The following is a 17,636-nucleotide window of genomic DNA, read 5'->3' on the forward strand; positions in this document are numbered from 1 at the left end:
TGATGTCGCTCACAGTGGTCCAAGGGACGCTCAGGGAGTTTGTGTGTTCGCTCAGACACATGAAAAATTAGAGGGAACATTGGTCACAAATGATCTTCTTCTCTGACAGTGGGTTAATTTCTGTGATTGTGCAATATCATTCAAAGGCACAGTATATATTTTCATTGCTTTGCAGACAATAATCACCTTTTAATTAATATGTGTGTGTTATCCCTGTGTTCATGATATAGTTAAACTGCAGGAATGTCTTAAAGATATAAAGACCTGGATGACCTCTAGGTTTTTGTACTGGATCATCAAAATTAGAAACATTCTATCAGGACAGACACTTGCTGGCATTACCTTGGCCTTCTGCAGCACTGTAAGGGATCCTGGAGTCGATTCTGACATTGTATTTATATAATGTTAATAATATTTTGGCTTTATGCTGCCAAACTATTATTCATTGCTTCTGCAACACTGACAATAAAAATGAGCTTATCTTATGCTGGACTGTTTCTAATTTTAGATTCTAATTTTGGAGATATTGCACTCGTCGCTGCAGAGTATCTGTAAAATTAGAATCATCTTTTCTCAGAGTTATACTGAAAAACTAGTTCATGCATTTATTGTTTTATTATTATTATCAGGATTTCCTAAAAACTCCCTGGAAAGCCTTCAGTTGATCCAAAATGATGCAGTGAGTGTGCTGACAGGGACTAAAGGTTTCAAATAATCAGGCCCCATCCTATCTTTATGAACTCATAGTACCATATCACCCCAATAGAGCACTTTTCTCGCAGACCACAGGCTCGCTTGTGGTTCCTGGGATATTTAAAAGCAAAACAGGAGGCAGAGCCTTCAGCTTACTGTAGGACCAGCTCAAGATGCACTGAGCATTTCTTCGTTGCAAACCCTTTTCTTTATTTAATAAATATTTGTAATATGTAGTCTGGATTTTCACAATGAGTCCTTTGTCTCGTCTCCCTCCGCTCACCCCCAACCAGACACAGTAGTTGTCTGCCTTTTCCTGAGCCATGTTCATTTCGGTTGTTCATGTTAAGATGTTTTTCACACACATTTCAACATAACATTAGTACTGATACAAAAGCAGTTCTCTTCTGACACTGAGTGAAAAAACACAGAAATGATGAGGATGGGAAAAATGTCAGTGTCCTCCACGTGTAAAACCATTCCTGTTTGGGGGTTTCTCATTGTTGCCCCTCTAGTGCAGTTACCAAATCAACATCCCAGATGTTTAACTGACTTGATGCCATTCTCTGATCTAAAAAGTATTCCTTAAATTTTTGTTTCTGAGCGGTGTATAATGATTTAAACTATATTAATAGCGTTTAAATTCATGCATGAATGCGTATATACGGAACAGGACCCATACCTGTATCCCTCACAGACAGAGGGAGTCTCACAATCTCTTTCCTGGGTCAGTACCTCAGGGCAGTCCTGTCCTCCGTTAGCTGGCAACTGGATGATGAGCCGTTTCCTGTATTGCTTCTTTTTAGTGTTACCGCCTAGGGGAAGCCACAAGAGAACACACTGATCCTTTAAACTGAAGTTTCCAATTGAAGATTCCAATATGCCCTGAATCTTTAAAGCTGTTTTTTAAAGATAGGATGTATTTTGTGTCCTCTGAGAATATTTATTATTAGCCTAGCTAGCATACTTATGTAATTCCTCACCCTGTACAAGAAGACAGCATTTCAAGGAGATGCTAATATAATTGAGTGAAATCTCAAATGTCATCTCCATTATCTGCTCTATGGTATCCAATACAACCTGACAGTTAGAGATAATTGACTTTACAGGAAGTCCACTTCTATCAGGATTACTATATCAGGTTAAAGCTTCCAGTGATTGAGTTTGGATAATTTATTAAGGATGAAAATGGTTTTGGGATGCATTGCAGCTGGACTATTACTTCTAAAAGTAAGCATCTTATAAGCCTAATGCACACTTCAACGTGACCGAAGGATCTGAGAATGTAACAAACAACAAAGATGTCTCTGGAATATTCACTCTATTATCTAAGAGAGATGAAAGACACATTGTAACTGTGTGCAGATTGAATGAAATAGAGTGACTCATTTGTTTTGCTTCTGGTTTTCCATATTTACATGGAAACGTGTTCCTTTATATTGTAGAATCTTTACCTTGCAATATAAGGTAAAGACTCTTCAATATAAAGCACCTTGAGGGGACTGATGTTGTGATTTGATGCTTTATAAATAAAACTGAACTGAATTGAATTCAAATGAACAAATACAGGATTTCTAGCAGCTGCTACAGCAGAAGTGTCAGCCTCCACTGAAATAGCCCTCACTATAGCTATACAATCCTTTTTCATCATACCTTAGCTTAAAAAAAACAACAATAACTGGACCATCAAACTTCTTCTCCCACATTGCTTGCCATCTCCACTAGGTAACCTCCTTGGGGATCTAACCCTGGGAACCTTTGTTGGAAACACTGCATTTCCATGGCATTTATTAAACATGTCACAACATTCACAAGAGAACTGGGATTTTTGATATTCCTTTTCAGTGAAGAGGTTGCTGCTATTATTTATCTGCTACAGCTAAAATAATGATTTGCACATTTTCTATGCTTTATTATTGGGGTGACTGCTTTACACGCGCACATTCTAGCTGTTTGTGGCCTTTCTAACATTGTTAGAAGCATTAATGTGTGCATTGATTCTACCTGTCTGACACGTTGATGGACAGGGGCTCCAATCACTGTATGGGGTGACAATACAGTCTCTCTTGCATGGCAGCAAACAGGGCCTGACAGTGTCTGGACGAACACTCTCTGGACACCTGAAAGTACATCACTGACATGTCACACACACACAGAGTACCCTTGAAAATCTGATAGAGCCGCAGTGAACACACTGCACTGTAAAAACAACTTCCATGAAGCTTTATAACATGTTTCTAAAATGTCTACTTAAAATATTAATAAAATTTGTGGATTAACATGACAAATGTAAAAATTGCCCCCTTGATGGTAACAGTTAATTGCGTATCGTTTTTTGCTGGATAACATCCTGCAGAAGTCTCACACATGTCTCCTGAGCAATCCCAGCTCATTCTTCTTTGACGAATCTCCTCCAGATTTGATCGTCTTCTGGCACGGACCTCGGTCTTCAGTTCACAAACATTCAACAGGATTGAAATCATGACTCATCAGTAAAGTTCACTTTAGTCTTATGAAGGCAGCGCTTAAAATCTTTTGCTTCTTACCTCTACCAGTCTTATTCTGTAGAGGATGTCTTAGAATTTCTTGATGATACTTCTTACTCCACTGTGCTCTCTAAGAATCAAAACTTCTGTTTCTCAAGTCTAAACTGATTTTGTTTTGGCGTGATGCTTTCTCAATTGACAGCTAAAGCCTTGCTGAGTTTTTTCTACTATGTGTACATTGGAAGATAGAACAGAAATATTTCTTATTGCAGAGATGGGCAGTAATGCCTAATCCGATTACTTTTTTCAAGTAACGAGTAAAGTAGGGATTACTATTGAAAAAGTAATTAGATTACGGTTACTTTCCCATAAGCATGCCTCGTTGCTGCGTTACTAAACCGTGATTTTGTTTGTGAGAGTGTCTCATGACAATGACGTACAAGTGTGCGACGCTCGTGGCAGCAACAGACGTGTGCAGATCAACAATGGATAATATTGAGTGCGGGAGAGAGTACGACTATGCACCATTTTAAAGCTTGGAAGTACTCACATTACTTTGAGTTTTAAAAAGTGACAAAAACATTAGCATTGGCTGTACACTCTGTGTGGGAAGAAAACCTCTTTCTACAGCGAAAAATAAAATTTCAAATCTGAGCGAGCACCAAGCACGCTGCCACGGGAACGTGACATTCACAGAGAAACCCCCGGATCCCCCCGACTGACATGACCGCTGTGGCACCATGCAAACCTCCACCCGCCCCACTCCAGCTAAACAGGTGAAAACAGATTTAAGAGCGACAGGACTTAGTGCTGCTGAGTCTTTATTATTTATTTTTTGCAAATTGAGAGGTGAAATGTCTTCAGGAAACTTGAAGTCCTGTTCTTTTCAAGCTCCACTGACTACCAGGATCAGGATGACCGAGAACCAGACAAATGCTTAAAGGTCAAAGGTTATAGTCCAGGTCGTTGTTAATAAAAATTGCATCAAGTGCAATCAGATTGGCGCAATATTATAAAGAGAAAATCTAGACAAGAAGGGTCACATTATTTTTAGGTGCTTCCAATACTTAAGTGAAAATGTAAAGTTCCCTGACATTTCATCAAAAGATGTTTGTGAGCACCAAACGAGTTAATTATGAATCCCATCACTACTGCATTGAGCTTCCCCTGATCACCTCCTGTGTATTTAAGTCCTGTCTTTCTTTGTTCGTTGTCACGTCATCTGGTTTTCCTCCACGTCTCGTCAGTCATCAGTCTTGTTACAGTTTTCGTAGTTTTCCAGTTTGTTTTTCAGTTCGCACTCGCCCTGTTCACCTTTCCTAGTCTTTGTTAATGACAATCAGCCATAATAAAGGCTCATTTTTTGTTGAAAACATGCTGTTCCTCTCTCAGCGTCTGCTTTTAGGTCCTGTTCACAAACACACTGGCGAACCCCGCCCTCACATCTATCTTTAAACATTGTCTGACATTGTTTGTTTTACATGTTGAACAATTTAGCCAGACTAATCTATCCATTTCATCTGGAGATAAATCAGAAAAGCATATTTATTTAAAATATCAGTTCACACAATCCAGTTGCACTGATGTGTGCATGCAATGTTATCACAAGTGACAGAACAGACAGTCAAACATAAAAATAAGACAGAAGGTGAAAAAGTCCAAGAATAATTTTATATTGATAGATATTTTTGTTCAGTTTTTGCACTGGTAATGAACTGGGACAGTTTCATGCCCTTTCAACTTCACAAGACGTGCAATACAGTATTTGGTCATATGCCAAAATATGCTGATTAGGTTTTCTTACTTTTTGGGAGGAACCTGGCCCACATTCACCCGGACACAAATGACTTTGCGGGTTTGCATCCCCACAGAACAGGAGACATCATCTCCACGAGTACGGCCCACAGACGTGTTGGTTGATGGAATGAAAGAGTCCTCGATGCATTGTCCCCATGGACCAGTTTGCCAGTGGTAGACAGTACAGGGATGGTCATTGCACCTTCTCACCTCCTGCAGAGCACTGATGTTTGGACACTGGACTCCACCTGAGAAGCAATCGAAAATTGTAGCACAGTTGTCAGTGGGGTAGTATTAGTGCTGACAAATGGCCAGGATACAGGATGTTGGAAAAGGGTTATGATATTTTTTAAAAAGAAATATATGAAATTGGAATTGTAATAAAAATGCAAAAATGTTATTACTATTTATCAACATTCAAATTCAATGTCTGAGGTGGAAATGCAAAGGACAGTGGACCAATTGTGAGAGAGGATCTCTAACTAGATTTCTTATGTTTGTTCACTTATGAAGGTTGAGTCAAAAAGAACTAACAAACAAACCAACAACCTGCAGTGACACTCTTTTCAGCACTTTGTCCCAGCTGAGCACCTGACACCTGTGTAGCATCCTGTGTTAGCATGTTCAGTCTTATGCTTCTCCAAAAGTGCAACAAACTGTTTGTGATTCAGTGCTCTCGCCCTGATGAAGGGAACTATTCACAACATTAACAAGCTACTTCCTTGCTCACAAGTGGTCACTACGGCAGGTTTACACCTTCCTGACACAATCACCAAGGTTTGTTCACTACTTAGGCAAATGTGTAATCCACTATACTGTAGAGCTACTTAGTGACAACATCAACTACAAGGTTATTTTTTAGTATTGAGTTACACAATGCCTCCTAGGATATAATACAATGCAAAAATACACAGTTCAGTTCTGGGTTCATTTCAGTCACTTTATCCTTAAACTCAACCTTTATTATTTAGAATAGAATAGACATTTGTTAAATAAGATACAGAGCATCTCCAACTCAGTGCAAACATGTAGGGGGGGGGAGGGTTAGGGGGGCACAGTTCTGCTGCGCTATATATATAAAATTTATAAAAATGTACAAATATACAATCTGGTGTAAGAAGAAAAAAGTAAATATGTGAATAAATAGTTTGTTTTGTATATACAGTTCGGGTTATTGCGCATAGAATTTAGTATTGCACAGTGGTGGTTTATAAAGGGAAATGGGAAAATGGCTGTGTGGGACTGTGTTATTGGTGTGTGTATGAGTTAAGGGTGGTTATGGCCTTGGGGGCACCTGTAGCGCTTCCCTGAGGGAAGCAGGCTGAACAAGTTAAAAACAGGATGGGAACTGTCTATGATGATATCTGTTGCTCTGCTGAGGCAGCGGGAGGAATAAATTGTCCTAAAACTCAGGCTCAGTGTTGCCAACTCCTCAGTAAGGAAAATCGCTATTGGTTGTCCTAAAAGTCGCTAGAAGTCGCTAAATGACGTCACCACCTAATTTGCATAATTGGTCATGCTAATATAATTGTAACCTATGTTGTTGGAGAGAGAAATAACATCGTGGAAGAGACATAAAGTGAGTAAAAAACGTCCTAAATGCATTTAGAGTTTATTTAGAACTACAAATTAAATTTCTTTTAGCAATTATTGTTTTTTTTAATGTCACAATTCCAACCCTGCTCCTTTACCCGGGCTTGGACCGGCAAAAGTGACACGAAATAGGCACTCTGGTGGAGTTACTTAGTGTGTGTGTGTTTATAAGTAGTTTTAAACCTTGTGATCCACAAAACAGCATAAGAGTAAAAGAGTAAAAGAAGAACTGACTGCGTTACAGCACCCGCTGCTTGTTGAGAGTAAAAGCGATACACGCTTTCACGTCTTTTTTTGACGTGAAAGCGTGAAAGGTCTGAAAACTCGCTAAATATAGCGACAAAGTCGCTAAGTTGGCAACACTGCTCAGGCTTCGTCCACACGTACACGGGTATTTTTGAAAATACATATTTTTCTATGTGTTTGGGCCTTTCGTCCACATGTAAACGGCTGACAAGCCACCTCTAGGTGTGGATGAGTAAAACGGAGATTTACTCGCACAACGTCAACGGTGTGCACCACGTTATTATTTACATGAGATTCATTTCAACAATGGCAGATAGAGACAAAATACTGTTGCTGTTAGTCTTATTATCTGCAGTTTTTACACGCTTAAATATACACATGCAGTTAATGTCCCTCCATTTAGAAAGACAGAGGTGTCAGAGTGAATTTCGGACATGGCTTCTACATTCAACACAGTGTAACAGCAGTCTGGCGAGGAAGGAGCAGCTAGCAGGTCCAGCGGGCATGTAGTGTGAAGGGTTAGCCGGTTAACTCGAAGCCAGTCAGTTAAATCAAACAACAGACCTTTATGCGTTGTCAGTAACATAAGACCATACAAGCCAGGTCTCCACGGCTCTACTCTGTCCAAACATACATGTGCGGGGGTCTGTAGTCGCTTACACCAGCCTGTTACAACGGTAAGGTTTCTCTGAGAACAGACACACGAGCAGCATGTAATGGTTGCCACCCTATACTCACACACCCACTAGGAGACTCCCACAACTACTACAATAGTAGGGCAACCCCCCTCCAGTGGTGCTATAATACAATAAGGGTTGTTACCAATGTTCCCTCTAAGCTGCGCGCATGCACAATTGCGCACTGTTGACACGGTCTTTGCGCACAGAAAATCTGCGTTGTGCACAAAAAAAAATCTAACCTGAATTGAAATTAAAATTAAAACTTTAACAATTCTGTTTTGCAGTGTTAGTCAGTAAGTGACTGGCTGCTCCCGTATGGGATTAGAACGATTCCACCTTATCCCATAGTCCAGCCAATGATGCGATTCACATTCGTATATACGCAGCTAATCAACGTGGTTGACAGGCTACGACAGCGTCCTTATGTGCCGACACCGGTGTTTTAGCTAGCAAAGCGGCGTGGCTGATGTGGAGTGAAGCCACGTTAATGACAACGTGTACAACCATTGGAGATGTGAGCAGGACAGACGGAACAACTGACGGAAAAAGTGTGGACTTTATACCAGTTTTTAAATTGTGTTGATCGGCCACGTAAAACCAGAGTTATGATAAAAATATCTGCAATGTTTGGTTTTCTTCCTGAATACTATCGTTGTTTATATTTACTGTGGGAAGAAACGGTAAAAACGGCGTTTTATAAGGAAAAAGCTCGAAAGCGCTCTCCACCTGTGAGCAAAAACAAAACCAAAAAAAACCCACCCTTTCCTATTGGTCGAAAAAAAGTACCATGTCGACCAATCAAAAAATGATATGGCAACATGGCATTTAGTTGTTTAGGAAGGGGGAAGTTTTAGGAGTGACGGCGGTGTTTTGAGATGTGAGAGATTTGCGACGTTTAGCGCAAATCTTGTGTAGTCAGTGTGTAGTGTAGTCAATAGTTTTGTTGTGTGTGTCAGAACAATGAGGCGACTGCTGAATGTTTCAGGTGTTACAGCAGTGATACATCTCCTGTTGTCAGGCCTGCAGGTATCAGGCTGTTGTTCTCCTTTATCTCATAGTGGACACAAATTATTTTTTGGAGTGGCACAAATAATTTGTGTGGCATCAGATTTGATGCAGAACAGCTGATTGTTCTGTAAATAGTTTGAAATGTTTATTTTAAAAAACGCCTTGGCTGCATTTTTAGGTAAACAGCTGCAAAACACTTTGTTGTTTGCAAAAGAACTATATAATTAATTTCCCAACATTGGTCATTATTTACTGTATTTTTTACTGTATTTTGCAGACAGAGTTACAGGACTCTCTCCCAGACCACAGACTCAGACTCATAATACAAGTCAGAACTTTATTAACAAAAAAAAATTATTATATTTTCATTCTAAGTGGGCTAAAGCAGTTACTTAAAAGTAGTCTAACATAAATGTAAATGCTGTAATTTGATTATTTTAATAAACCATGTAACTTGGATGGATTCGATGCTGGCGTGACCACAGTGCACACGTCTGCTGTTGCTCACAGTGGTCCAAGGGACCGCTCAGGGAGTTTGTGTGTTCACTCAGACACATGAAAAATTAGAGGGAACATTGGTTGTTACAACAGACGCTTTCGTAATTTTTTTTTAATTAAATGTATGTATGCTGTATGTATCCATTCCTAAGTTGTGAGTCTACACCAGCCACATTCCACAACACTATAACTTATGATAACGAATTTGTGTTACTTTTCAAGTGCCTTCATCATTTCAAATGTTAATAACTAAAGACAGTATTTTAGTTTGTGTAGACTCACAACTTAGGAATGATCAAAATACATAGAGCATACATAAATTTAATTTTTCTTTAAAAAAAGGTAAATTTATTCAAAACCGACATCGGGATTTGGGTTGTGAGAGCGTTTGTGTTAAATGTAGAAGCCATGTTCGAAGTTCACTCTGACACCTCTGTCTTTCTAAATGGAAGGACAGTAACTGCATGTGTATGTGTAAGCGTGTAAAAACTGCATAGTAAGATTAAAAGCAACAGTATTTTGTCTCTATTCGCTATCGTAAAAATTCATCTCATGTAAACAACAATGTGGCGCACAGCACGACAAAAATAACAATGCATAATAATCAATGTTGATGTTACTCAATTACATGTCCAAGACTCTACTATTAATAATACAAGAAAATCCAGTAGAAATGCAAATACAGGAAATTTTAATTTTTGAGGTTGTCTTCCAACAAGTGCATTGTACAAACAAACTGGTGTTTTAAAGGTTAAAAAAGGAATGACTATTATATACTTATGAAAAGAACTATTAGTTAAAAACTTCATGCAATAAAACTAGCAAAAAAGAAACCCATAAAAATAATAGAAAAATTACAGACCTAATCTGTTGGTGGACACTTTTGGCTACAAGCAAGCTGAAAGGAATTGAATTTTGAACAAACCCATTGGATGACCTCAGAGCTTAGCAGGTTTGTGAGCAGTGCAGCCATCATTGAAAAATTCCTGTAGAGCTGTTGATAAAAACCTACCAGGCCCAAGAACCACATTAGCTCTTTTTTAGTAGCTGGAGGAGGAAAAGCACAGTCTCGTCTGAAACGTGCCTGATCCCACTGTGGTGCAGCTGGACAGTACTTCAGTGTTGCTGCTTGTTATTGTCGGTATCACTATACTCTTTGCACTTACTTCACTGATTTGGTGAGTAAATAGTTTTTCCTTGCAATATGGTCTGGTTTCTTACAAATTCTTACAATTTAGTACCAGGTTTATGACTACCTTTTAGGTTTCACAGATAAAGAGAGGGGTGGTAGAGGCTTGTTTTCCATCCTCACAATTTGCAGCCATATGAACATAGTACATTATTTTCCATGGTTGACATGATGGAGAAGGTAGAAAGTCACAATTTTTGAGATGTTTTTTCTTGCAAATGACTTCCTACCAAGACGTATTGATGACACCTGCTTTTGAGCATCCATGACATGTTTTTATTGTGAAATACAGTAATTCTGTGGCAATATAGGCCATTTTTACAGGTAAACAAATAATTCTTGTCTGTAAATCAGGAATGAGAGTGTGCGTTATCTTTCAAACCTAGCCTCCTGTATTGTAATTAACTAATATGTGGGCAGGAGGTGTGGCTCTTATATTCAGTCTCAAGGCCCTGTTACATAGGATGCGGCATACACAGTGCTGCACTCTGAAACACATTCATTTCTACTGCTTGAACCACACAATAACCTTTTGTCACTGCACCGACCAGAGCCCAGTGCAATAGTGATGTGTCGGTTGCGAACGAAACGGCTCTTAGAGCAGGTTCTTTGAAGTGAACGACGCGAGCGTGTTTTTTTTTTTTTTCTTTCTTTCTCTCACCCTCTCTCTCGTACTTTTTTTCCGTTTCACTCCACATGCGAGCCTTGTGCTTGCGCTGAGCAGAGGGGGGAGGGGCGGTAGTTACACTCGCAGTAGCACAGGAACAGAGCCCGAGGGAAAGACAGAGAAAGAGAGCCAGGGACAACAAAGTCACATTAGAAAAGCAGACTAATAGTTGGGGATGATAAAGGATTCAGTAAGTTTATTCATGCAGGCCTATATGACAGAGAATGTGCATCTTCTTTTTGTTTTCATATTTTAATTTATATTTAATTGTGTTGTGGTTTGCAGTGTTTTGTGTTGTTTCACTTTAAATTTGTTTAAAAGGAAAAAGCTGAAAATTTAAATAGTTAAAAGTTGAAATGTAAATAGTTGGTTTTTGTATTATGATTTATTTATATCATTTTATGTGGAGTGAATAAATAAAAGTATATTTATGGTTGCCCCTAGAGACAAAGCACGTACAAACTCCAAAACACAACAGAAGTTCTCCAGGATGCTAGGGCGCAGTGTTGAGCTTTTGTTACCTAGTGGCTACACAAGCCAGCAAGTACCAACGACCGGATTTGGTGTGTGGTAGTAACAGGTAAATGAACATTTTTTTTAAATTATTTGAATATATATGAGTGCCTGTGTATACATACAGAAACAATACCCATATGTTTTCAATTGTGTAATTTAAGTGATCTAGGTAGCTCTGTTTTGGAAGTTCAGTTAACGCTAGAAGTGTGTTTTGGAGTTTGTACGTGCTGTGTCTCTAGGGCAGGGGTGGGCAATCTCAGTCCACGAGGGCCGGTGTCCCTGCAGGTTTTAGATCTCACCCTGGGTCAACACACCTGAATCACATGATTAGTTCGTTACCAGGCCTCTGGAGAACTTCAGGACATGTTGAGGAGCTAATTTAGCCATTTAAATCAGCTGTGTTGGTTCGAGGACACATCTAAAACCTGCAGAGACACCGGCCCTCGTGGACTGAGATTGCCCACCCCTGCTCTAGGGGCCATCGTATATATTTATATTTAAACATATATAAATAAAACCACGTTTTTTTTGACATTAGTAATTCCTTTTGTGCATTATTTTATATTGTTGTTGATAATAAATTAATTAAAGCAACAAAACAACCTGAAGAGCCGTTGGGAGCCGAAAGAGCGGTCTCTTTTTAGTGAGCTGAGACGAAAGAGCCAGTTCTCTAAAATGATCCGGAATTCCCATCACTACAGCGCAAACGAAGCCAACAGCCTGCACTAATTTCAACCGCATGATGAAGGAAAACATTCTGTGCGTATCAGTTTGGTGAACTTTTTGACACAAGTTTACGTGCGTATATAGGGACCTCTAGAGCCTTCGACTAAGTCATTCTTTTCAACGTCTCTAGGGACCGTGGGAGGAAAGCAGTGTTGTGGAAACAACACACTCTTCACTAGTAGGGATACTAACCTTTAATGCACACAAAAGCAAAGAGCATCAGCTTGACAATAAGATGAAATTCAAACCTGAAATTGTTTCAGAAAATATATATTTGAGGAACTTCAGACTAATTGGTTTATTCAGCATGAGGACATTGTGACTGTTCCGCCTGAGGACAGTGATTCTGATGCTGCTGACGCTGACTTTCAATTAACAGAATTCAACAAAAACATGGAAGAAACAGCTGGAACACATTAGTGAAAATGATTTAATGACATTGACTTTTAGCATCTCTAAATCTGCCTTGCAAGAGGTTATAGAGCAGTAAAACAAGATTCATTTGCCTTCACAGCCATTATTTCATTAATCTATTAACAATACTAAATCAATCTGATGACCCCTTAGTGAATGAAATAGTTAAGATAGTTACTGATAATCTGCATTCCTGTAATGCACTTCTAGTGAAGGCTCGTCGTCATATACCAGCAAGCGAACATCATACATTTTTAGAGAATTCGCTGTAGCAATGCCTACTGAGTATGTGCTGAAAAAATTGTGCTAAGTGAGAGTAACTGAAATGTTGGAATTTCACACAAATATCTCTTTTCTCAGAATTACTTGAATATAGACCAGCGGATGTTGCTGAGAGTTGTCATCGGTGAAGATGATATTAGAAAGTTAATGAAGTGTAAGACACCAGATTGCTGCAGTATCATTTTAAACCACAGTACGAAGATAAAGACTTCAATAATGCCCTCTGCAATTTGACTGAAATAATTGATTTGCCTTAAAGAGGCAAATCAATTATGCTGAAAGAGCAACACTAAAAAAAATCATCCCTCTCATAACTCTTCATCTAACAACTCTTTCATAACCCAACACATGATCAGTCATGCACAGCAAACACTGAAATCGTGTCAACTGTTGGGACATTACGATTGCTAAGCCATCAGTGGCCGGAGTTCTTTAATATACCCAATTTCTCAGTAGATGTTGAGTACAGACTTGGAAGGGGAAATCTTGCCTTCATGCAAGATGGGACACAAATGACACGAGACGTTAAGCATGACATATTTGAAAAAGCTTCGTGTACACTTTCAAGGCATATCAAAAAGATGATGACTTCACCAGAGTTGCAAAAGCACTGATTAGCAAGCACCCTGACTGACTGACTAACGAGGGAATGGTTGAGAACCTTAAAGAGCATTCACTGATTGCTCAGCAGATCGTTATTGACCATGTAAACCATGTTGGAGGTTTGCGCAATGTAGTCTACACAAAAGAGCTACTGCTCTCTGCAGCTGCAGCCAGGCAGAAGTATCCCATGTATCTTGAGGACCAAAGATTTCTAAAGTAACATGAACAGAAAGCAAAGAAGACCAAAGGACTAATAGAGGAGATAACAGAGATAAAAGCCAAAAAGAAGAGAATGGAGAAGGATATGTGGGTTCTCCTAAAGCCTGCTGATCAGAATGCAGAAAAAGCTGAGTCAGAAGGAAAATTGTGCTTTATCTCAAAGTCCAATGGGCTTCAAAGAGCTGCAAAAGAAAAGGGAAAAAGTCTGGAGGTTCTGGAGAAACATTTAACTGACAAACTCAAGGAACTGAAAGACACTCCTTCATAGGCCCGGCCCTATTTGGCCTTATTATTTTGATGTATTTGGTGCAGTTTTCTTGTTTTGTGGGTTATTTTTCTCAACAGATGATAAATACCTCTGACAAGTTGATTCATCCATTTGCACATCTAGATTTGTTGGTGAAATGTGCTTCTATGCCTTTTCTCAGTTTATACACTATATGCATATAATGCATCCTTTTGCTTTTGTAGTATTTTGTGTGGTACTTTTTTCTGTTTTTAGCAAAAAGGGGGGGGGGGACATTTAAGTCAGTCTAAGATGATTTTGCACATGGTCTTACTGAGGTAATGTGAAGCAAATATGCATTTATATATGATGCAGTTTTCCCCCTACCACAGTTCCCCCATCTATTTTTGCACTGTTCTGAGTTGTTTTTGATACTTTAATTCAATGCCTACCTGAAAGACAAATTCTATTATATTTCTCATTTTTATTGTGAAGTTATTTGCTAACTGACATTTAGCATAATACCGTCTTTTTTGTGTGATTAAAAAAAAGTGAAATCATTCTGCGTATGTATGTTTTTGTATAAATATGTAATTTATGACAGTGGCAATGTGCTGGAAAAGCTTGAACATGGACCTTGAAAGTGCTTAAAAAGGGCTTGAATTTGACCCTGAAAAAGGTGTATGAACCCTGCACACAGACTTACCACAGAGCTGACTGCATGACATAAGAAGGGAAGAGTGCCAGGAGAGTCCTTACTGAATTCCTTGATCCATAAAAAAGGATTTCTGTTCTATTGTAGGACACTGTCTTATCTACAGAAATTGTGTGTCAGGGTATGTATGTTACATGTTAGTTGTGTAACACACACTTCACGATCTGTGCACCGTGATCCTAAACATGTTCAAAAAGAAAGTGGTACCTTGCCACCTTAAACGTTTGTAACAGGGAATAAGACTTTTTTAAAATGTTGTATGCATTTTGTCACTCAGACTAACGTAAAATTTTCTGTTTCTTTCTTTACTGAATAAACTCCAAGAGAGCCAAGTGAGACACAATCCAAAATGCTGGTTTTAGTTGTTAGCATTTTTAATGATGAAGGCACTTGAAAAGTAACACAAAATTAGCTTCCTGTCTGTGTGGGAGTGAGAAGGAGGACCCAATTGCAGACATGGAAGGAGATGTAACTTGGGTTAAATAAAAAGCGAGTCCTTCACAAGAGTACAAAAACAAGGCAAAGCAAACAGGAGCGAAAACTAGCCTGAAACCTAAACTGGGAAAACTAAACTATGATAACTGAGACAAAACTTTGGTAACTATGAAAACAGACATGAACATGATTCTGCCCAGGAACGTGCGAGAAACTGTGATGAAGAAAAATGAGAACAAGAAACATGAACACAACCTCAGTGGAATTATGAACTACATGGGGCTTCACGTAACACAGACAACCTGACCAAGACTGAATGAAACCACACAGACTAAACACACAGAAGGGTAATGAGGGAAGTGGAAACACCTGGGGAGACACAGCTGAGACAAATGAACATAATGATGCCACAGGGGAAGTAAAACAAAACACATTGAACATGGAGCCACCCGACTCTTCAAAATAAAATAGGAAACACTGAGAACCGTAGACATGACACACAAGCTTGACAACCTGAAACACGCATGACAAGAAACACATGACATAGTAACACAAAAGGTAAGAAAAGACTTATAAATCAGGAATTATAGCAGAAACAAAAACCTAGAAAGAAACTCAACTAAATACTCACTAACAATAGCAACACAAAAACTTAACATATTCCCAATATAATAAGAAATCAAAATACAAAATAAACTCAGAATGCTGGGCCACAGACCCAGCCCCTGACACTGCCTTTCTAGAAGAACACAAAAACTTCTCAGAAGTAGGTAAAAGAAGGTTTTGTGAGGTCACAAGGAAGATCTCTTACACTTAACTGCCGTTTTAAACATAAAACATTGGAGCTGCATAACAGCTAATGGAAAACATTTAACATGTCAACAGTTGAGCATTCTGAAAAAGCAAAAAAACAAAACACATTTTCAACGTTTTAACATAAAGCATAATGAAAATAAATTCAAATGATAAATAAAACGTACAGATGCAGCCAAAACAGCCTCCAACATAAGTTATTTATTGCCCAGCATAAGTAATGATGCAGATTATTTCAAATATCATCCTCCAAAAGTGCTCGTGTGAAGGAAAACTGCCCTGTTCCCTGCAAAGGTGAGACTGGGTTAGGTGTGCTGCTTGGTGGCTCAGTTATGGTAAATGGCCTGTATTTATATAGCGCTTTACTAGTCCCTAAGGACCCCAAAGCGCTTTACATATCCAGTCATCCACCCATTCACACACACATTCACACACTGGTGATGGCAAGCTACGTTGTAGCCACAGCCACCCTGGGGCGCACTGACAGAGGCGAGGCTGCCGGACACTGGCGCCACCGGGCCCTCTGACCACCACCAGTAGGCAACGGGTGAAGTGTCTTGCCCAAGGACACAACGACCGAGACTGTCCAAGCCGGGGATCGAACCGGCAATCTTCCGATTACAAGGCGAACTCCCAACTCTTGAGCCACGAACGCCCCATACCTTATGATGCTGTTGGGTGGAGATGTGCCCACCATGGTATGGTGGCAGGTTAAACGGTCGTGGTGGTGGATACATGACTTGTCTTAGCAGTGAAAATTAATCTTCAATTGGACTTGTAAGTCTCTCGAGAGTGACTTATAATTTACGGTAATGTTCAGAAGCTCGCCTCTCAGGTTTCTCCATCATATCCAGAATTCTCTTCTTCATCTGTATGTCCACCACTGCAACATTCAGCTACTGTGTCTCAGTTTAAAGTCTTCTTTTAAGTCTGTCCTGTGTGTCTGTGTTCAAGTTTTGCCTTGAAAAAAGGTTGAATAAAATAATGAAAAACAAATTGGGCGGGGTGGGGTGGGCTGCTTTTAACCATGTAAAGCACTTTGTGCTACATTGCTGTATGAAAAGTGCTTTATAAATAAAGATTGACTGATGATTGATTGATTGAAATTAAGGCCTTCATTTATACATGTATGGCAGGCTAACCTAAGATCTCTCCTTCACCGCAGAAGTCGGCAAATGGCTGTCCTCAGACTGTGGTTGATCAGACATATCTGACACTTCCACAGTCGATATGTCAAGTGCAGACGAAGTGGATGCAGAATCCAAATGATGACAAGCTGTGTCAACATCTGCTGTTTCTATGTCTGACGGAATGGCAGTTGTCGCTGGTGAGCGACCCCACATCTGTTCACAGAGCTCAGTACAGTAGGACCAATCTGCCATGACTGCTTTTCCGACGACAGTCCGCTTGCCCTATATTTCCCCCCTGTTTGCCTTCAGCTTGGTGGTGATGATGGCCCTTGAATGTCCTCCTCGCAATGAGGAAATTCTTGTGACATTTCAGACGGGTACTGCTCTAAAAAAAAGATCGTGGATTATATTGCCACCTGTTGCTTTGGCATGTTCTTGACAGCGTTTGACTTCATTTTTGGCGTTTACATGTGGACAGTTATTTTTCACCCGTGTACGTGTGGACATAGCCATAGACTTCCAAAGAGAAGGCTGGGATTTGCCATCCTTTGCATTCCCTGTTGGTGGGAGAAGGGCAGACTGTGTCGTGCCTATAGGGGCCCTCCCTAGTAGTGGAAAATTCTTGTTTCTACTAGAATTGTCCAACATCTTTTGCTTTCGTAAGCCATTTCTTCAGTTGGAAGAAACTACGTAGATTAAT

At 39.6% G+C, this 17,636-nt stretch overlaps 1 protein-coding gene across 1 annotated transcript in view; it reads right to left on the reverse strand.

The window, feature by feature from the left end:
* thsd7aa (thrombospondin, type I, domain containing 7Aa) overlaps window positions 1–17,636 on the reverse strand; it is a 162,845-nt gene that overhangs the window by 46,692 nt on the left and 98,517 nt on the right. Inside the window, exons 8-10 of the mRNA XM_065471423.1 lie at window positions 4,984–5,224; window positions 2,698–2,813; window positions 1,376–1,508 (exon numbers count right to left, since the gene is read on the reverse strand). Of these exons, the coding sequence (XP_065327495.1) occupies window positions 1,376–1,508; window positions 2,698–2,813; window positions 4,984–5,224 (490 nt within the window). The remainder of the gene's footprint in view (window positions 1–1,375; window positions 1,509–2,697; window positions 2,814–4,983; window positions 5,225–17,636) is intronic.

Source organism: Pelmatolapia mariae, linkage group LG22 (genome assembly GCF_036321145.2).
Source record: "Pelmatolapia mariae isolate MD_Pm_ZW linkage group LG22, Pm_UMD_F_2, whole genome shotgun sequence".
Taxonomy (NCBI): Eukaryota; Metazoa; Chordata; class Actinopteri; order Cichliformes; family Cichlidae; genus Pelmatolapia; species Pelmatolapia mariae.